The 22,006-nt window shown below is 42.8% G+C and overlaps 1 protein-coding gene across 1 annotated transcript in view; it reads right to left on the bottom strand.

Annotated features, from left to right (window-relative positions):
* Positions 1-11,493: 11,493 nt before the first annotated feature.
* The window catches only part of LOC126100930 (malate dehydrogenase, cytoplasmic-like), a 207,848-nt gene continuing 197,335 nt past the window's right edge, over positions 11,494-22,006 (bottom strand). Inside the window, exons 3-4 of the mRNA XM_049912345.1 lie at positions 11,681-11,881; positions 11,494-11,553 (exon numbers count right to left, since the gene is read on the bottom strand). Of these exons, the coding sequence (XP_049768302.1) occupies positions 11,494-11,553; positions 11,681-11,881 (261 nt within the window). The remainder of the gene's footprint in view (positions 11,554-11,680; positions 11,882-22,006) is intronic.

The raw sequence follows: 22,006 nt of genomic DNA, 5'->3' as shown, positions 1-22,006 counted from the left end.
CGTCGTGTTGTTGCTGTCCAGCACGGCGTGTAGTTCGACAGCTGAGGTGTGTTGGTAGTTTTGGGCATTTATTCTGACTTGCCTGGTTTGGGCACCAGTATCCAGAATATTGAGCTATTGATGTCTTGTTGCTGTTTTGCATGTTGGGTGGAGCAGAACTGATTTTGTTGGTTGCTTTGTCAGCTGGCCTTCAGTTTGGTTGCCTCCCAATTAAGAGGTTGTTCGTCTGGCTGCCTGTCTCACCTAAACGTGCTTTAGTGTTACTTCCCAGGCTGATAACCTTGGAACCTTCTGAGTGCCATTCCTTGTGTTTCACATAGTGATTTCCTTTTAGTCTTAAGTACTCTGTGTGGCCTTAAGCCGTGTTATAGCTTATTAAAATTGTAAGCTTTTTTCTCGTTAGGCCTTAAGCCATGAAATTATTTTCTCCATGGTGTGTGGCTTTCAGCCGAGTTTTAAACTATTAAAAATCTTGCTCTTGCCATTAAGTCATAACATTGTTATCTTTTGGGGTTGAGGCCTGCAGCCGAGTTTGCTTGAAATGTTTTAAGCTGAGGCCCTCAGCCTTTCCAAATTGAAAGCTCTTCTTCCTAGGCCTTAAGCCATAAAATTGTTTTGACATGGTGTGTGGCTTCAGCCAAGTTTTAATCACTCTTAAATTAAAATTTCAAATTTTTGGTCTTGCCCTTAGGTCATAAGATTGGTATTCTTTAGTATGTGGCCTTAAGCTGAGTTTAATCTCTTTTAAATTAAAATTCAAAATTTTGTCTTGCCCTTAAGTCATAAGATTGTTATTCTTTAGTATGTGGCCTTCAGCCGAGTTTTAATCTTTCTTAGACTAAAAATTTAAAAGCTTGGTCTTGCCCTTAAGTCATAAGATTGTTATTCTTTAGTGTGAGGTCTTCAGCCGAGTTTGCATGAAATGTTTTAAGCTAAGGCCGTCAGCCTCTTAAATTGAAAGCCCTTCTTTCTAGGCTTTAAGCCATTAAATTGTTTCGTTGATATGCAGCCTTCAGCCGGGATTCAGCCTATTTAGAATTAACATTGAAAATCCTTGTTTTGGCCTTAAGCCGCAACACTGTTCTTGCTTAATATGTGGCCTTCAGCCTATTTTTATTGAAGTAAAAAGGATTTTTTTTGAAAGAAGTGAAACTTCCAGAAGAACTCCTGTACCTCAATTCCTTTCTTAGGCCTCGGGCCCTGGATTTTCGTATGTGGCTTTCAGCCAATTTAAATCAAATCAAAGGAGCTCTTTCACTAAAACCTTGAGAGTTTTTAATTCTTGCTTATGTTATTGTGTATTTTAACTAATAAAATTTATATGTTGAGTGTAACTGACGGCAACTTGTTTTGGCCCCTTTCCACAAATATAACCTCACCTGCTCTGTCCTGCTAGTCCAGGCATTTCAGAACTATTAGCACTGAGACAGCTATCAAGCTATCCTTGTTCAGTGGCAATCAGTCTGCTGGAAAGTTAGCATAAAACCCAGTTTTTCACTCAAAGAAAGAACATGTTCACATAAAGTTTCATTTTACACATCAAAGTGGGATATCAGCCAACAAAGAACGTGGTGTAAATGTATCAAAAAAAATTCTTCTCGTATGCAAGCTTGAGAAGTATTGTATGTTGAAGGACATGGTCATTGTGTCTACATTCCTAAAGGTAAGGCTTTGTCCTTCATTTACATCATGTATGGAAAATGTGAAAGGGCACTGTAATATTTTAATTGTTAGTGTCATGGAGTTTCTTTGGTGTTGATATATTATTTTAATAAATGTGTGTGAAAATTAATAAAGTTCTGTTTAAAGTTGGTCACTGTCAATCTGCTACTCTAAGCATGCATGTGGCATTTCTATTGTCTGACCTAATGACAGAAGATAAACACGCCACAATAAGACCACGAGACATATTGCTGACACTCGCCTACTTCGTTAGAGCGGCAAGTCAAATAATCTGATGGTGTGTGTACTGAAAGTCTTACAGTACACACACCACAACAGTATTCCTTTATGAAGAGGGATGAAGCCCACCTGTTTCCTGCAAGATGCAATCAAAGGCTACTGAGTCAAGATTTGGCTCATCTAAATAAGCCAGCTCATTTCAGGAAAGGTAGCTGATATGACAGAGAATGACACACTGTGCTTACAGAAGATACGAGAAAGAAACACAGGCAAGAAGGAATGGTGTAACAATCATTTTGTCTAAGCTGACTATCCCCATCAAGATGAAAGCAGGAAAACAACTTAATAATGAATATCAATACTTGCTTTTAAGAGACAATACCCTTAGCATCTATGTTCTGCTGATTGGTCATGATGAGGTGAAAAGGATGCTGCCTGGAATGCTATGATTCAAGAACTTAATAGCCTTGAGAACGGATGTAGATTTACCCTAAGTGGAGATCTAAATCATTTCCTAGGGGTCACTAGAAAAGGTGTTCAGATGGCTTCATGGTGGATGGGGAGTAAATGAGAGGAACCAATAAGGAAACGGAGTGCCATGCTAAGGTATGCGGTAGTATGTAATGTGCCTTTCTGAGAAGCCAGGCAGACAATTAATTACTTACAGAAGTGGAAGAAAATGTTAGATACATTTGATGATGAGTGGAAGACTACAACTGCAATAAATCAATAACTGTGAGTTTGTAATGGGAGAATATGTAATGACCCAATACAGACTATTAGGAAGGAACTGAGAATACACTTACAGAAAGAAGAAAAAATTAAAGAAAACAGCAACAAAAAGCATGTGCTGGAAACTTGGCCAATCCATGTATCAGCAATGCCTTCAAGGAAAAGGTTATAGGTGAAATACAACAAATACCAGTATTATGGATATGAGAAGGATGGAACATACATGAAGCTCTGATTAAAGAATAGCTCAAGAACTGTTAAGAAATGTTCCATGGGAGGGTGGTCCTGTTAACAAACAAACTTGGAACAGTAAAGTATGAAATGAAATGCAAAGAGATGGTGGGATGAAACTGAAACAGCTTAGTACAAAAAATGCATTTTTATCCCAGAAGATAAAAACAAGCACTATCTGTTACATGTGCCAAAGTAGAGACAAGAGAAGTGGTGCTCAGTTGCAAGACCAAAATCAACAGACATGAGTTCTACAAAGTAGTGCTTGGGTTCAAACCCATAAAGACCAAATGCTCATGAATTAGATGGAGAATTTAATAGTTATGTTTAGAATTCATACTTGCCTGACAATGGGGACAAACAGCTTCACAAGAAAAACTGTGTGCTGATGCAATGGGATCCATTAACACCAAAGTACAAACAGTCCAAAGAAAAATCCAACATGTAATCCAAGTACATAGTGATGTTGTTAACTCTGGGCACATTCTGAACATCTTCATGTAGTGAAATGATTTGTCTAGCTTACAGTGCAGCAGATTTTATGTGCTATTTGAAGCCAAAAGGTTTACCCAACAAAGCCAAGGAGCAGCTAAATGTATGGGACCATATATGGGAGCCTGCATGGGTGTTGACTGAGAGATCAGGGCTTGCTAGATTGGCTGCACTTGGGATGGACCCCAGGCATCATCACTGACTGCAAGGGGTGATGGTATTCAAAGTAATGGGCAGCCAGAGCCAGTTGGTTCACCATCATAAGCAGCTGTGGCCACAACAACAAGACACCACAATGTTCTTAACAGCCACATAAGCCCTCCAGTTGCCTCTTTCTTAGCCATGCACTCTCATTTTGCCTCCTCCTATATGGCAGCATGACTTCTGCCTCTGTTTTCACCCAGTGCCACAACTACAGCCCTCATGAGGTAAGTCAATGGAGCTCAAGCCACATGCCACACTTTGCTATAACCTCCAACCATGTATGCACCCCTCCTTCCTTTCCTAGATAGCCCCTGATGAGAAGGTAAAGTCTTTCGAAGTCTGGTTTTCAGTTCTACTGTTCATAGGCAGCTAGTTGTTGGACATCCCATTTTACTGCTAAGGCAGCACAGCATCTCTGGTTTGTTTGCACTCACAAGGTGAGGCCACGAAGTTTGGAACGTGGATTTACTGTAAACTTCTTACACTCGTAGTACTCCAAGAGGACAACAAAATGTGTAAGCAGTAGCGCGTACTTCTCAAGCGTTACTGAGAAAATCGCAAGATAATTTCGGTCATCAAATATGTATCTGTGCGTGACCATTTTAACCATGAAGCAGCTGCAGCTGAGTGGTGACGGCACAGTAGCTCAGCATGTTCGGTCAGCTCATTAGCTTCCCTTTCTAATAAAAAAACTGAGCAAACAGATGAACGAACAAACTGAACGGGTGTCATTGGACTCTGCCCTGAACAAATTCAGTGAACAATATAGAACAAAATGTATTTATTTATTTTTTTAAATGTGTTTGGCATTCAAGCCACTGGATCTCTGGATCGAGTTCCGTTCGTCAGTTTTTTTTTTATTTTCAATACAGTCGTTTTCTTTACTATTTATATTACAACTGATATAATGGGAAAAATACGTGTAACTTTTATTAAATTTACAATATTATTTGGCAGTCTACTAACTTTTATTATCACAAATAATATAATATTCATAACTATTGACTAGTAAATGACCAAATGCATAAAGTGATACTGAAAATGTATGCTTGTCCGTGTCTTCAAAACTGTTCATATTTAATCAAAAGAGAATGAGAAATTGCTTCTCAGAAGACCCTATTTAAAATACACTCGATACTGCATAACCAATTATCAGAGCCAATTTTTAAGGAAATACTGTGTTACGCATGGTTTTCTTCCAAACTATCGTCTGAAAGAGAGGTTTTTGAAAATGTTAACAAGGCTTGTTTTTCCACATAAAACTTCAAAAGACCTTGCGTATGCGGTGCCATTTAACTTTATGTTTTCCATGTTTTTACGAAAAATACCATCCTGCAACTTGTACTCGTAATGTCGAAAGCGACGATTAATTGTACATCTTTTGAAAGCCTTCTGTGCCAGTCAAAACTTGGAGGTAACAAGCCGTTTCAGGCTCCTTTCAGGTATAAAGGATTTCTCAAATCACAGACAAGCATACATTTTTAGTATGACTTTATGCATTTGGTCGCTTACTAGTCGATAGTTATACATTATTTGTTATAATAAAAATCAGTAGACTGCCAAATAACATTGTAACATTAATAAAATTTCATCTGATTACACATATTTTCCCCATTATATCAATTGTAATATAAATAATAAAGAAAATGACTGTTGAAAATAAAAATAAAAACTGACGAATGGAACTCGATCCAGCGATCTAGCGGCTCGAATGCTAAATACTTATATATATATATATATATATGAAAATGTCTGCTTGTGTCTGTGTATATGCGGATGGATATGTGTGTGTGTGCGAGTGTATACCTGTCCTTTTTTCCCCCTAAGGTAAGTCTTTCCACTCCCGGGATTGGAATGACTCCTTACCCTCTCCCTTAAAACCCAAATCCTTTTGTCTTTCCCTCTCCTTCCCTCTTTCCTGACGAGGCAACCGTTGGTTGCGAAAGCTAGAATTTTGTGTGTATGTTTGTGTTTGTTTGTGTGTCTATCGACCTGCCAGCGCTTTTGTTTCATAAGTCTCATCATCTTTCTTTATATATATATATATATATATATATATATATATATATATATATATATATATATATATATATATATAATAGAGGGAAACATTCCACGTGGGAAAAATATATATATATTTTTTCTATATATATATATATATATATATATATATATATATATATATATATATATTTAAAAAGAAAGATTATGAGACTTACCAAACAAAAGCGCTGGCAGGTCGATAGACACACAAACAAACACAAACATACACACAAAATCTAGCTTTCGCAACCAACGGTTGCCTCGTCAGGAAAGAGGGAAGGAGAAGGAAAGACAAAAGGATATGGGTTTTAAGGGAGAGGGTAAGGAGTCATTCCAATCCCGGGAGCGGAAAGACTTACCTTAGGGGGAAAAAAGGACAGGTATACACTCGCGCACACACACACATATCCATCCATACATACAAGACACAAGCAGACATTTGTAAAGGCAAAGAGTTTGAGCAGAGATGTCAGTCGGGACGGAAGTACAGAGGCAAAGATGATGTTGATAAGACAGGTGAGGTATGAGCGGCGGCAGATTGAAATTAGGAATTAGCGGAGATTGAGGCCTGGCGGATAGCGAGAAGAGAGGATATGCTGAAGGGCAAGTTCCCATCTCCGGAGTTCTGACAGGTTGGTGTTAGTGGGAAGTATCCAGATAACCCGGACGGTGTAACACTGTGCCAAGATGTGCTGGCCGTGCACCAAGGCATGTTTAGCCACAGGGTGATCCTCATTACCAACAAACACTGTCTGCCTGTGTTCGCATGAATGGACACAGGCAGACAGTGTTTGTTGGTAATGAGGATCACCCTGTGGCTAAACATGCCTTGGTGCACGGCCAGCACATCTTGGCACAGTGTTACACCGTCCGGGTTATCTGGATACTTCCCACTAACACCAACCTGTCAGAACTCCGGAGATGGGAACTTGCCCTTCAGCATATCCTCTCTTCTCGCTATCCGCCAGGCCTCAATCTCCGCTAATTCCTAATTTCAATCTGCCGCCGCTCATACCTCACCTGTCTTTCAACATCATCTTTGCCTCTGTACTTCCGTCCCGACTGACATCTCTGCTCAAACTCTTTGCCTTTACAAATGTCTGCTTGTGTCTTGTATGTATGGATGGATATGTGTGTGTGTGCGCGAGTGTATACCTGTCCTTTTTTCCCCCTAAGGTAAGTCTTTCCGCTCCCGGGATTGGAATGACTCCTTACCCTCTCCCTTAAAACCCATATCCTTTTGTCTTTCCTTCTCCTTCCCTCTTTCCTGACGAGGCAACCGTTGGTTGCGAAAGCTAGATTTTGTGTGTATGTTTGTGTTTGTTTGTGTGTCTATCGACCTGCCAGCGCTTTTGTTTGGTAAGTCTCATAATCTTTCTTTTTAAATATATTTTTCCCACGTGGAATGTTTCCCTCTATATATATATATATATATGTAAAAACCAAAACATTTTGTTCTATATTGTTTGTTGAATTTCTTCAGGGCGGACGTTATATGACAACCGTTCAGTTTGTTCGATGATCCGTTCACTCAATTTTTTATTATAAAGGGTAACTAACACTCTGACCGAACATGCTGAGCTACCTTGCCATCACCACTCGGCTGCAGCCGCTTCGTGGTTAAAATGGCCACGCACAGATACATATTTGATGACCAAAATTATCTTGCGATTTTCTCAATAACACTTGAGAAGTATGAGCTACTGCTTACACATTTTGTTGTCCTCTTGGAGTACTACGATTGTACAAAGTTTGCAGTAAATCTGCAGTCAAAACATTGTGGCCTCCCCTTGTCAGCTGAATCTAGCCCTGTATTGCCACAGAGGAGGTGCTTTGGTGGTCCACTCATCATTCCATTTACTTTCAGAATTGGAGGTATTTTCTGACTTTCTGGGTCCTTTAGACATTGGACGATTTCTTGATGTCATTCTTGGATACTATACAAGAGCATTTTGCCTTCTGATATATGGTGGTGGAGTACTGTAGAGTGTAGGTAGCCAGTGGAGGGGAACGAGGAATGTGGCAGAGTGAGACATATTTGTATATCCAAATACTCCAGAGTATTCTATGCCAGAATACTTGATACTCATGTTGTATATTACACTAACTTATTGTGAACACCAACTAACTTTGTTTATATGTGTAACTGAAACTCTACTGACTGCCATTCACTTGAAATGTTATATTTAGATAATTCTATACCACACAGGTAGTGTAATTATGAAATTAATTGATTACAAAAGCAATCTGGTAATTGACATAACACAAGAATCAAGGTGTCACAATTTTGCTCTGTAAAAGTTATTAGTTCTGTTAAAAACATTGAGTATAAGGATACTTAAAATATGATAGCATCTTTCAGTCCAGAGTAATTTTGTAGTAATTTGTATAACAATAAAAAGGCATTGCCAATGAACTTAACTTTATATAACTTTACATGTTTCATCCATATAACAAGCATGATAACCAAATAAAGAAACTGTTTATCACATCCTGCAGTTTAAGTCATGCAGAGCATGTATAAATTCATAAATTTTTGATTGCAGTTTTATGAAAACATGTATTTAACAATACTAAATTATGAATGCACTTGTTAAATTGTTACATAAGCAACATGGCAGAAGCCCCGTTGTCAGTCTTTTTCCAGTTATTTTGGGTCTTGTACTCGTTTTTGCACCAGTTTAATTCATGAATGTACTGGATATGTTGCTGAACATTCACATGACTATTTCATAGGTGGTAGCAGCACACACTGGTTCTTTGTCATGTTAGGATGAAGTCTGATTTTCGAAATTACTGCCCAAGAATAATCAAATCATTTTTTATATTCAAATCATTTGTCAGTATCTCGTCAGTGGCAGTGATGAATTCAGGTTTCATAGTGCATAGCTGTGGGATATGGACTGTTTGGACCTAAAAGTGTAAATTAAGGTTAAGACTACTGTTCCTATTAGAAATGTGTTAAAATATTGGAATACTGTAGCCACTTTTGCCAAGTGGCCATGGAGGAGGAAGGGGTTGAACTCCCTGGGATGAGCACCCGGGTACAGTCATTCTGTGAGCATACAGTGAGAAGCTGGGCTGACGCCCTCGCCACATTCAAGAAGGGACATGATGCAAAAGGGCCCATCTGAAAATGAGAAGCATGCCGACAGCTGATGGACACCTGCAGCCATTAGGACAGAATGCCAAGAATGTATGCACTAAAACATCTGAGTTCTTCTGGTCTTGCAGCAGTCATTTTACCTGCCTTAGAAAACAGGGATGTGCCAACAATTCCAGCAAACCATGGGCACAGGGAGGAGCATGCAAAAATCGTGGGGAATTGGCGCTGGTGTGTGAAAGAAGCCAGCATTCTTAAGAAGATGTTTTCCTTGATGGTGAGGACATTCCTTGTAAATGACGGAAGCCAGCAGATTTTGGGATGGAACCCAAACATGAGTTTGTCCAGGGCTCAGGCAGAGAGAGCAGTTATGAAGAAGTGTTGTGTAGCTGCTCTTCCAACAGCCTCGGAATACAGGAAACGTCTTAAGAATGTGAAATCATGAGAAAGATGCCAATTCATGAGGCACATGCCAGCCCACACCAGATAGAAAATTTCCACCCTGCACAGAGAGGCATGGCAATGAAATGGCAATTTGTCATTGGGCTATATTGACAACACGAAAAGGAATAATGTTTCGAAGAGGAGTTGAGTGGACAGAAGGATGAGAAGTGAAAAGGGGGAGTCATGGAAACACCGCATATGCGAGAGGACATCGGCACTCTTCCACCCATCGCCAACATCTAACTTCTGATGCTGTGATAGCACAGCTTTGGCCATGTAACTGATGACGGGCAGACAACATGGAGATTGTACCTGGGACCTGCTGCAAAGCCGCGATTGCTAATGAGAGCAGCCAACACGTGCAGCACAGCTCTGATGAGATGCACTGTACCGATGCAGCGCCAGCCACTGACAGCAGTATACGACAAATGATAATGAGAATGGTGAGATGATTCGTTCCTTCCTACTTCCCCTTAATAACTGAGTCGTGTCAATTATTCAAATCAGCCCTGAGATTTATAATTTTGTTTTGTTTTGTGTAAACGGCAAGAAAATAAATACAGTTCGTCATGTTTTCAACATATAAGCAATTTTTTTATATTCATACAGGAACCCCTTTGATTTCATTTAATTTCTCGAATTTACTACAGTTTTGGTGCCCAACATGGGGCGACTGGTATCTGATGTCACAAAATAATTTCCCAAGTTTATTACAATACATTTTAAAGGTTTGCACTTCAGCTGTGGATAGAAGTACTCACTTCATTACATCTTGCATGGTTGGCCAACTGTGGCATTACAAGCCATTTTCAAGTGTAATGTACAAAGAAACAGAACAAAGGTACATCAAGTATAGGGTAATTCAAAAAGAACTTTACAACTTCACTTACACACCAGATTTTATTGAGATGACTTAGAAATGTGGTTAAGCTGCATCTTGCAGCAAAATAGTTCAAGCTTCTTTCATTTATTGTTGTTTTAGCAAATTCCATCAGCACAAATGACAGAAACTTGAAAATCAAAATTATAGACTTCATAGGAATATACTGAACAGATGGGGCTTTTGCTGTATGACACAATCACCCAGATTGAAAGTTAAAGGGAAAGTTGACATACGGGATGAAAGTGCAGTATTATGCTACAAGATGACACCTCTACTACTTGCATAATCCTTGTCACTAAATTTTTGTATTGTAAGTAATGTTCTAAAATCCTTTTAGAATCAGACTACAAAAAGTGAGTACATCATGTGCAGGAATGAGAATTGAAACTGGAATCCTTACTGAGTACAGTAATAATCATCTCCAAAGTAATGCCACATTATAGATCACTCTATGTGTTCATTTTCAATGCTGAACACCAATTGCCACTTCTTATGCAGGACACACTTACAGAAACAATGCAGCAATTTGAATCAGTGTGTCCATAGATTGAAAAAATATCAGTGGCATAACACATAATTTGAATCTGTCTGTGCACAGATCAAAAAATGTGTCAGTGACATAACATACTATATGTTAGTATAAGTATATACAGGTGGTCAGAAACAGTCTGAGAACCTGTAATGGTGTTGCAGGGTAGGCTGTGCTGAGAAATTACTGTTACGAAAAAAAATTTGATGTGTTGCACTGTTTCCAAGTTAATTTACATTGAAATCAGTCAAACAGTCCATTGTGTGTCCAAATTCAAACAAGTCATCAGATACAATCAGTGTCAGTTGCTCTCACAGCATTGATGGTGGCACACAAGACTGCTCAGCCATTCACCCATTCACATGGTTTTAGGAAACCAAACAAAGAATGCATTTGGTGACACCGTTTCTGATGAGCCACTTGTATTTGTTCATGCAACAGCCTAATTTGCTAACTTCAGTACTAATTAACTTGGAAACAGCACACTCTATTGGATTTTTTCCTTAACAATTAATTCTTAGCTCAGCCTACCCTGCACAGCTTATCAGACTGTTTCTGACCACCCTGTACATACAGCCCAATATTGTAAAAAACAAGTCCAGAATGAACAGTGTGAGAAAGCATCATTTGTCTGCAGACTGAGGTGAAATTCAGGAAAAGGAGAAAGGAAGTCTTTATTCCATTTTGAATCTAAAATAATTAGAAATATAACTTAGCTAGATGGTGCATCATTAGAAAACTAAACTAGTGACTACTTAAAATACACACACACATGGCTGTGATACCCTACATGAAGAAAAGGATCATATTACAAATGTCTCTAACTTTTCCTGTATACAGACAGTGGTAATCTCCTCTGTAATCAGTTAAGTTACCCTAATGTTTAGTACCAGCTGCTGAGTAGTGTTGATGTGGAGGATATCATTCTGTTCAAGATACTTCATTATAAGATCTTCGAGATGCAACAGATATAAATCTCAAAGTTTCATACTGTAAAAATGTTTATACTATTGATGAAAGTTGATTAAGATCAATTCAGTTTATTGTCATCTGAAACTTTGAGAGCTATACGTCTACTCATAAAAAAACATTTATGGTACACAGTCATTGAACTAACTTGATGGAGGTCCTTTTTCAGCCACACATCATCCGCAACTACTTTGCGTGCTGGCTGCTTTCTTTCTCTCAGTCTGGCCAGTGTTTCAGGCAAAGTCACAGTAGCATGATAGAGGTCAGGCAAGAAGTGCACACCCCATGAGTTACCCCATATGATAGCACCATCCACACATGATGCGTCTAGTCGGAGATGTGCTCCAACCTGTAAAATTAGTTTTGCATGTGTTTATAACATGATGGAATATTCGTCAACTGTCAAAATGAGCAGCATCAGATTTACAACTATAGCATCACACTTAACATAGTGAGTTAAAATAAAGTTGAACTGAATGCATCTATTTAACATGTTGACTGCTGCAAGCAGTCACACACACACATATCCATTTTCATAATGTCTGCTTGTGTCTGTATATGTGTGGATGGATATGTGTGTGTGTGTGTGTGTGTGTGTGCGTGAGTGTATACCTGTCCTTTTTTCCCCCTAAGGTAAGTCTTTCCACTCTCGGGATTGGAATGACTCCTTACCCTCCCCCTTAAAACCCACATCCTTTCATCTTTCCCTCTCCTTCCCTCTTTCCTGATGAAGCAACCATTGGTTGCAAAAGCTTGAATTTTGTGTGTATGTTTGTGTTTGTTTGTGTGTCTATCAACACGCCAATGCTTTCGTTTGGTAAGTTACATCATCTTTGTTCATCAAACAAAAGCGCTGGCAGGTCGATAGACACACAAACATACACACAAAATTCAAGCTTTTGCAACCAACGGTTGCCTCATCAGGAAAGAGGGAAGGAGAGGGAAAGACGAAAGGATTTGGGTTTTAAGGGAGAGGGTAAGGAGTCATTCCAATCCCGGGAGCGGAAAGACTTACCTTAGGGGGAAAAAAGGACAGGTATACACTCGCACACACACACATATCCATCCGCATATACTCAGACACAAGCAGACAAGCAGATATATTTTTCCCATGTGTAATGTTTCCCTCTATTATATATATATATATATATATATACATATACACACACACACACACACACACACACACATATATATATATATATATAGAAGGAAACATTCCACGTACGAAAAATATACCTAAAAACAAAGATGATGTGACTTACCAAATGAAAGTGCTGGCAGGTCGACAGACACACAAATGAACACAAACATACACACAAAATTCAAGCTTTCGCAACAAACGGTTGCTTCATCAGGAAAGAGGGAAGGAGAGGGAAAGACGAAAGGATGTGGGTTTTAAGGGAGAGGGTAAGGAGTCATTCCAACACCCGAGAGCGCAAAGACTTACCTTAGGGGTTCAAAATGGCTCTGAGCACTATGGGACTCAACTGCTGTGGTCATAAGTCCCCTAGAACTTAGAACTACTTAAACCTAACTAACCTAAGGACATCACACACATCCATGCCCGAGGCAGGATTCGAACCTGCGACCGTAGCGGTCGTGCGGTTCCAGACTGTAGCGCCTTAACCGCTCGGCCACTCCGGCCGGCCTTACCTTAGGGGGAAAAAAGGACGGGTATACACTCGCACACACACACATATCCATCCACACATATACAGACACAAGCAGACATATACAGAGGCAAAGAGTTTGGGCAGAGATGTCAGTCGAGGCGGAAGTGCAGAGGCAAAGATGTTGTTGTATGACAGGTGAGGTATGAGTGGCGGCAACTTGAAATTAGCGGAGATTGAGGCCTGGTGGATAACGGGAAGAGAGGATATATTGAAGAGCAAGTTCCCATCTCTGGAGTTCGGATAGGTTGATGTTAGTGGGAAGTATCCAGATAACCCGGACGGTGTAACACTGTTCCAAGATGTGCTGCCCGTGCACCAAGGCATGTTTAGCCACTGGGTGATCCTCATTACCAACAAACACTGTCTGCCTGTGTCCATTCATGCGAATGGACAGTTTGTTGCTTGTCATTCCCACATAGAATACGTCACAGTGTAGGCAGGTCAGTTGGTAAATCACGTGGGTGCTTTCACACGTGGCTCTGCCTTTGATCGTGTACACCTTCCGGGTTACAGGACTGGAGTAGGTGGTGGTGGGAGGGTGCATGGGACAGGTTTTACACCGGGGGCGGTTACAAGGGTAGGAGCCAGAGGGTAGGGAAGGTGGTTTGGGGATTTCATAGGGATGAACTAAGAGGTTACGAAGGTTAGGTGGACGGCGGAAAAACACTCTTGGTGGAGTGGGGAGGATTTCATGAAGGATGGATCTCATTTCAGAGCAGGATTTAAGGAAGTCGTATCCCTGCGGGAGAGCCACATTCAGAGTCTGATCCAGTCCCGGAAAGTATCCTGTCACAAGTGGGGCACTTTTGTGGTTCTTCTGTGGGAGGTTCTGGGTTTGAGAGGATGAGGAAGTGGCTCTGGTTATTTGCTTCTGTACCAGGTCGGGAGGGTAGTTGCGGGATGCGAAAGCTGTTGTCAGGTTGTTGGTGTAATGGTTCAGGGATTCCGGACTGGAGCAGATTTGTTTGCCACGAAGACCTAGGCTGTAGGGAAGGGACCGTTTGATGTGGAATGGGTGGCAGCTGTCATAATGGAGGTACTGTTGCTTGTTGGTGGGTTTGATGTGGACGGACGTGTGAAGCTGACCATTGAACAGATCGAGGTCAACGTCAAGGAGAGTGGCATGGGATTTGGAGTAGGACCAGGTGAATCTGATGGAACCAAAGGAGTTGAGGTTGGAGAGGAAATTCTGGAGTTCTTCTTCACTGTGAGTCCAGATCCTGAAGATGTCATCAATAAATCTGTACCAAACTTTGGGTTGGCAGGCCTGGGTAACCAAGAAGGCTTCCTCTAAGCAGCCCATGAATAGGTTGGCATACCAGGGGGCCATCCTGGTGCCCATGGCTGTTCCCTTTAATTGTTGGTATGTCTGGCCTTCAAAGGTGAAGAAGTTGTGGGTCAGGATGAAGCTGGCTAAGGTAATGAGGAAAAAGGTTTTAGGTAGAGTGGCAGGTGGTCGGCATAAAAGGAAGTGTTCCATCGCAGTGAGGCCCTGGACGTGCGGAATATTTGTGTCAGTCTACACACAGACACAGGCAGACATTTAAAGGCCAATATGTCTGCTTGTGTCTGTATATGTGTGGATGGATATGTGTGTGTGTGTGCGGGTGTATACCTGTCCTTTTTTCGCCCTAAGGTAAGTCTTTCCGCTCCCGGGATTGGAATGACTCCTTACACTCTCCCTTAAAACCCACATACTTTCATCTTTCCGTCTCCTTCCATCTCCTTCCCTCTTTCCTGACGAAGCAACCGTTGGTTTTGAAAGCTTGAATTTTGTGTGTATGTTTGTGTGTCTATCGACCTGGTAGCACTTTTGTTCGGTAAGTCACATCATCTTTGTAGAAAGAAACATTCCACATGGGAAAAATATATTAAAAACAAAGATTCCATGACTTACCAAACAGGAAAGTGCTGGTAGATAGGCACAACAAAAAACACACAAACACACACACAAAATTTCGAGCTTTCGCAACCCTCGGTTGCTTTGTCAGGAAAGAGGGAAGTGCTGGCAGGTCGACAGACACACAAACGAACACAAACATACACACAAAATTCAAGCTTTCACAACAAACTGTTGCCTCATCAGGAAAGAGGGAAGGAGAGGGAAAGACGAAAAGATGTGGGTTTTACGGGAGAGGGTAAGGAGTCATTCCAGTCCCGGGAGCGGAAAGACTTACCTTAGGGGGAAAAAAGGATGGGTATACACTCGCACACACACACATATACAGACACAAGTAGACATATTTAAAGACCTTTAAAATTTAATTGGTCTTTAAAAATTTAATTGGTCTTTAAATATGTCTGCTTGTGTCTGTATATGTGTGGATGGATATGTGTGTGTGTGCAAGTGTATACCCGTCCTTTTTTCCCCCTAAGGTAAGTCTTTCCGCTCCCGGGACTGGAATGACTCCTTACCCTCTCCCATAAAACCCACATCCTTTCGTCTTTCCCTCTCCTTCCCTCTTTCCTGATGAGGCAACAGTTTGTTGTGAAAGCTTGAATTTTGTGTGTATGTTTGTGTTCGTTTGTGTGTCTGTCGACCTGCCAGCACTTTCATTTGGTAAGTGATACAAGGCAAAAATTGGATGTACGTGTTCAAAGCACCAACACAAAGTTATTTCAAAACAGCCTTACCCATCCTAGTATCAAACTATACAATGCCTTACCAGATACCATTAAACACATACAAAAAATTGGTCATTTCAAATCTAAATTGAAGTCGTACTTGGTTGATCACTGGTTTTACACAGTAAATGAATACCTACAAAACTAAATTTTTCTTTGTTAACCTAATGTAGTCTCATTCAGAAGAACATTTGTATTTTATCTCTCTGTATATAGTGTAACAACATTTATTTAAGTATTCATCATTAATTGATATATTAATGTGTGTTATTATGTACAAAGGTATATTATATGTGAAACTGTTAATATTAACATAAAATCCAAATATCTCTTGCATATTGTGCAGCTATAGATGAAAATGGATCAATAAATAAAAATAAAAATTCTAATGGGTACATATCTATCAAGTGCATGGTCAACTGTTCTTTTAAACTTAAGACAGAGTGCCTCTACATGCTCCTGACCTGTGCTCAAAGTTTCAAGTTCCTCATTGAGATATGGCATTACTGATTTTTCTATCTAGTTTACTGAATATATATATATTTCTGCTTGTTTTAGTTGTTCTTTGTTCTTTGGTAATCATTGTTGCCACAATCACGTCGTGCTGACTGATACCATTTTTGAAGTGGACATCCTCAAAGAGGTCAGGTCTATTTGTTGCCATTAAATTTAATATATCTCTGTCATGAATGGTGTTCTGAACAATCTGCTCTACATATCTTTCAGAGAAGCCATTTAGCAGTGGTTCACAATATGCCATTTCACGCACACTGCTAACAGAACTGTAATTTTTCCAGTTGATTGTTGGATGATTAAAGTCTCCATTGATGAATACAGGTTGTTTGGGGACTTAACATACAAGTGAAATGAGGTTTTTCCTAAAGTTTTCAGTTACATCAGGAGGCGAGTCATGGTCAATAGAAGTATCCAATCATCATTCTATGCCCACACCTGATACTGAGTCTTGCCCAATCAGTCTCACATGCTACTTCAATTTCTATGTCAGTGGATTTGAGTTTTTTTTGTCTACTGCAAAAAACACACCACCTCTGTTTCCCATTTTCCTATCCTTTTGATACACACTTAATTTTTTCCCCAAAAACCTCACTGCTATCAATTTCAGCTTTCAACCAGCTTTCTGTACCTAGTATTACGTGAGCTTCACTGCTGATCATGAGTGCTTCAAACTCTGGCACTTTGTTGTGAATGCTTCAGCAGTTAACCATTAGACTTTCAATACTCTCACCCATGCCAGGCATTTCTTTCAGTCTTACACTGACATTTCCATGTTTCCTACAGCTGTCATTATGTGGTTTGGATAGAGCATCACATAATTTAAAAAGGATGCAGTGTGCACCTCACACACACCCAGCTACTGAGGTAGAAGACTCCGATGATGGGTAGTGCACACATGATACATTTAGGGACACCCTACAGTTATCAACCCTATGGCACAAGTCCAGGAAGTCACGGCCTAGCTTGTCACAGAACTGTCCTTCATTTTCCAACCACAGTGCTATTGGATGACTCTTTAATTACCATTTTACCCTCTTTTATGTTATTGTTCATAACTGCTGGAAGATGCCTTCTGTTCTTTCTCAGTATACCACTGAATTTGCCTTCTTTTTCAAAGAGTTGTTTCGTGAGAGGGACAGATGTGTAATAGTTCTCTGTATCAACTGTTCAACCTCTCCAAAATAATTATGCTTAAGTTCCAGCATATGCATCCTGCTAAAGTGTTAGACACAACACCAGTGTGTCCTGAATAAGTGACCATGTGTAGACTATAACCAGCACTACTGTGTTATTTGGAAACCTTAATGCCATATTTAATATGACTTTTACCTGGCATATACTGTGTAGTAACACTGTTCACGTTTACGTAGCACTTCACTTAGCATAGACCGGGACTGAGTCCTAGGCAGGCCTGATGTTGACTGACTGGGCACAGCCCGTGCTGCCTGAGTTGTTGTTGTTGTTACGCCAGCAGAGGCCGCGTCCGAATTCTCGCGTGCACCCTGGTGGACAGGACTCTACTTGCAGCAACTACCGTCTGTGACGCGCCGTGCCGATGTGCGCCTCCCGCAATCTGTCTGGTGGCTACTGCACTCCTCCTCCTTCGAGGGGTGAAGCCACTGTGATCCACTGTGTCAGAAGGTGGGGCGTCGGGCAGGAGCGATGACCTCCACATCCATTGGAAGGCCGGAGTCGAGGGGATCTGCCAACCCTTGAGCCGGAACCTTCGAATATGGCTGGAAGTGACCCACATGAAGAGGCCCCCGTCATCCCACCACCTGAGCCTGGGACAGAACGGGAGACAGGCCGTCGAACTCTGGATCTTGGTCCACCCCGGGAGGGGCAAGACCCAGTGGCGGGGACGATGGGGAAGGGACAACCACAGGTGAACCAGCCTCCTGAGAAACCGGGCCTGCGAGGGGGGCCGGCTCTTGCTGGGGCATCACTAATGAAGGCGACGCCGGTGCTGGAGATACTGGAGGCTGCCAAGGCTGAGATCCATCACAGTGCGGCGGAATCACAGGGGGCAGGGGTGGTAGCGTCCCCTGAGAAAACAACATAGGTGCTGGCAATGGGAAAGCCGGTGTCCGAGAGGTCGGAGGGTGGGTGCCCAAACGTGGACGTAGCTGATTTTGGTGACGACGTACCACCCAGTCCCCCGCCTGCAAGGTATAGAGCCGGCGGCCATTTCGGTGCAGGACCACCGCCGGTATCCACCGTGGATTGCGACCAAACCCACAGGCCCAGACCGACATACCCAGTGGAAAGCCAGGTACTCCATGCTGCGAAGACTGGCGAGGACCAGGCCGGAGGAGGTGCAGCAGAGTCCTAGGTTGGTGCCCATGGAGGAGCTCTGCAGGGCTTCATTCTCCCATTGGTGTGGTCCGGTATGCCGTCAGGAAAAATGTCAATGCTTCCTCCGCAGGAAATTCGTGCACATACTTTTTCATCTGCGTCTTAAATGTGCACACCATGCGCTCGGCTTCCCCATTCGATTGTGTATAGAAGGGGGGAGAGCAAACGCGCCGAATACCGAAGTGCCTACAAAAATCCTGGAAGGTCTGCGAAATAAACTGAGGTCCGTTGTCCGACACCAGGGTGACTGGCAGACCTTCCACAGAAAAGATTTTTGCTAGTGCCTGGATTGCAACTTCTGAAGTGATTGAGGAGCAGCGAACCACATATGGAAATTGGGAATAAGCATCAATGACAATGAGCCAAAAGCCATTGAGAAACGGGCCAGCAAAATCGATGTGAACACGTTCCCATGCCTGGGTTGCCGGCGGCGATGAAGAGAATGCTGCCCTGGGAGATGCCTGTTGGCTCACACACTGGGAACAGGCAGCCACCAAGTGCGCAATTTCTCTGTCAATACCGGGCCAGTACACATGTCTGCGAGCCAAGGTTTTAGTACGGGAAACACCCCAGTGCCCCGCATGTAATAACGTGAGGATCTCCCTTCGTAAACTTGCAGGAACAACCACGCGAGGAGCTGTATCATCGTTAGCCAGAAGGAGAACTCCTTCCAAGACCAAGAGGCAGTCTCTTAGAATAAAATAATTACGAAGAGGGTCCGAAGCCCGGCCTGGAGGGCGAGATGACCACCCCTGCTGAATGAGGCGAACTACTTGCCGGAGAACCAGGTCAGCTGCCGTTTCCCTGGCGACTCGAGAGCTAGTTATCGGGAAGCTATCAACCACTTGGCGGGACGCCACATCCAAATGAAAACACATAATCTCCTCTCGATCGAACGTAGGATCCGGGCCCACTGGAAGACGGGAAAGAGCATTGGCATTGGCATGCTGTCTGGTAGGGCGAAAATGAATGTCATAATGGTACATAGAGAGGAACAAGTCCCAGTGCTGTAGTCTGTGGGCTGCCCTATCCGGAATCTGAAAGGCGGGGCCAAATAATGATATTAACGGCTTGGTCAGTGATTAACTGAAACTTAGTGCCATACAAGAAAGGGTGAAACTTGGTAACAGCATAGACAATGGCCAAAGCCTCTTTTTCCACGTGGGAGTAATGGGTTTGTGTAGGACTAAGAGTTTTAGATGCAAACGCCAGTGGTTGCTGGGAACCGTCTGCGTTACGATGGGCCAGGACCGCCCCCACCCCATACTGCGAAGCATCTGTAGCCAGGACCAACAGCTTATGGGGGTCAAAAGTAGCCAAACAAGGCGCTGACGTGAGGAGGCCCTTCAACGAGTGAACGCTCGCTTGCATGCAGGCGACCAATCAAAAGGAACACCCTTGCGCAGAAGGCAGTACAGGGGGCGGGCTACGGTGGAAGCCCTGGGAATGAACCGGTGGTAATAGGCTATCTTGCCAAAAAAAGGTTGTAACTCTTTCAGTGAAGCGGGCCGAGGAAGGTCAACGATACCTTGGACCAAACTTCCTAGTGGCTGGATGCCTTGCCGAGAGATGGTGTAGCCCACATACTCAATGGACGGTTGGAAGAAGTTTGACTTATGCAGGTTGCAACGCAAGCCCACAGACCTGAATTTGAGAAAGAGGGTGCGAAGGTTGTGCAAGTGTTCCTTCGTGCTGCGGCCTGTGACAATTATGTCATCCAGGTAATTAATACAATGAGGGATTGTCGACGTGATGTGCTCAAGATAACACTGGAATATCGCCGGGGCACTGGATATTCTGAAGGCCAACCGCTGGTATTGGTAAAGGCCAAATGGGATGTTGACGACCACCAGCTATTTGGAGTCCTCATCAAGTGGTATCTGATGATAAGCCTCTGAAAGATCAATTTTCGAAAAATATTGGCCTCCCGCCATGGCAGAGAACAATTCATCAGCACGAGGCAAGGGTAGGTGTCCACCACCAATTGGGAATTAATGGTGGCCTTGAAATCGCTTCCTTACAATAATGAGGGGTGAAGCCCACTCACTAGAAGAAATGGGAAGAATGACCCCTAGGGCTGTCAGCCGGTCTAGCTCTTCCTTTACCTGAGGGCGGAGAGCCAAGGGGATCTGTCTCACGCGTAGAAAACGCGTGCGAGTCGACGCCTTCAACATTAAGTGAGCTTCAAAATCTGAAACATGCCCCAGGCCCTCCTAGAAGATATCTGGAAAGTCTGAGATCAAAGATTCCAATGAGTGATAGGGAACGTCTTCGGAGACCAACTGTATGGTGTCAGCGATAGAAAAACCGAAAGCTTGAAAGGCATCCAGGCCAAAAAGGTTAGCGGAGCTCGTATCACTGACAACAATAAAAGTAATAGGCCAAGTGACTGATTTGTAAGTCATGTTTACCATAACCGCGTACACGCCGGTAAACTGTCGCCAACGTGGCCGATCCAAGGACCTACTTGCAATTGTAACCGGCACGACCAAACCGACACCTCGATAAAGAGTTTGCATGTCGATGCGCCGGGAGCCTGGCCCAATGAAACTTCCTGAATGTCAACGTCCATGTCCTCTGTACCTGCTTCCTTTGATTCTTTTGAGGCTGAGCGGCAAACTTTAGCAATGCGACCTTTTTTATTACATTTGCGACAAACGGCCCAACGCTGGGGGCACTCTGACCAATCGTGATGTATATAGCACAACGCACAGGACGGCAACAGGGGCGGCGGCCGGAATTTGGTTTACGCGCCATGCGGGAGCAGCCGTAACGGCTGGATTGTACCGCTCGCACGTCGTCTGCCCCGGACACAGTGGACGCGGATGCGCCGCCCTGAACTGCCGCGACGTCGCACCACGCTTCCAGCTGTTGACCGGAGGCGTGACAAACATCATACGATTGAGCAATGGACAGGACTTCCTCAAGGGAAGGGTCTTCTAACTGCAGGGCCCATTGCCGGACCTCCCTATCAGGGGCAGAACGAACAATGACGTCGCGTACCATAACGTGAGCATACAACTCTCGCGACTGCTCCATGACAAAATGACACTTGCGTGCAGGGTAGCGACCCATGCCCAGTAAGACTGATGGGGCTGTTTCTTGCATTGATAGAACTCGGCCCTAGCCACCACAACATGCGTGCGGCGGCGATAATATGAAGACAGCAATGAACACAATGCGTCAAAAGACAAGGACGAGGGTTCTAGCAATGGCGCTAGCTGCCGCAAAACGTGATACAGCGAGGGAGATATCCAAGACAAGAAGAGAGCACAACATACCTCCACATCGGCAACATGAAA

This window comes from Schistocerca cancellata, chromosome 1, assembly GCF_023864275.1.
Source record: "Schistocerca cancellata isolate TAMUIC-IGC-003103 chromosome 1, iqSchCanc2.1, whole genome shotgun sequence".
In the NCBI taxonomy this organism is placed as follows: Eukaryota; Metazoa; Arthropoda; class Insecta; order Orthoptera; family Acrididae; genus Schistocerca; species Schistocerca cancellata.
This window is presented reverse-complemented; position numbering and strand designations above follow the sequence as displayed.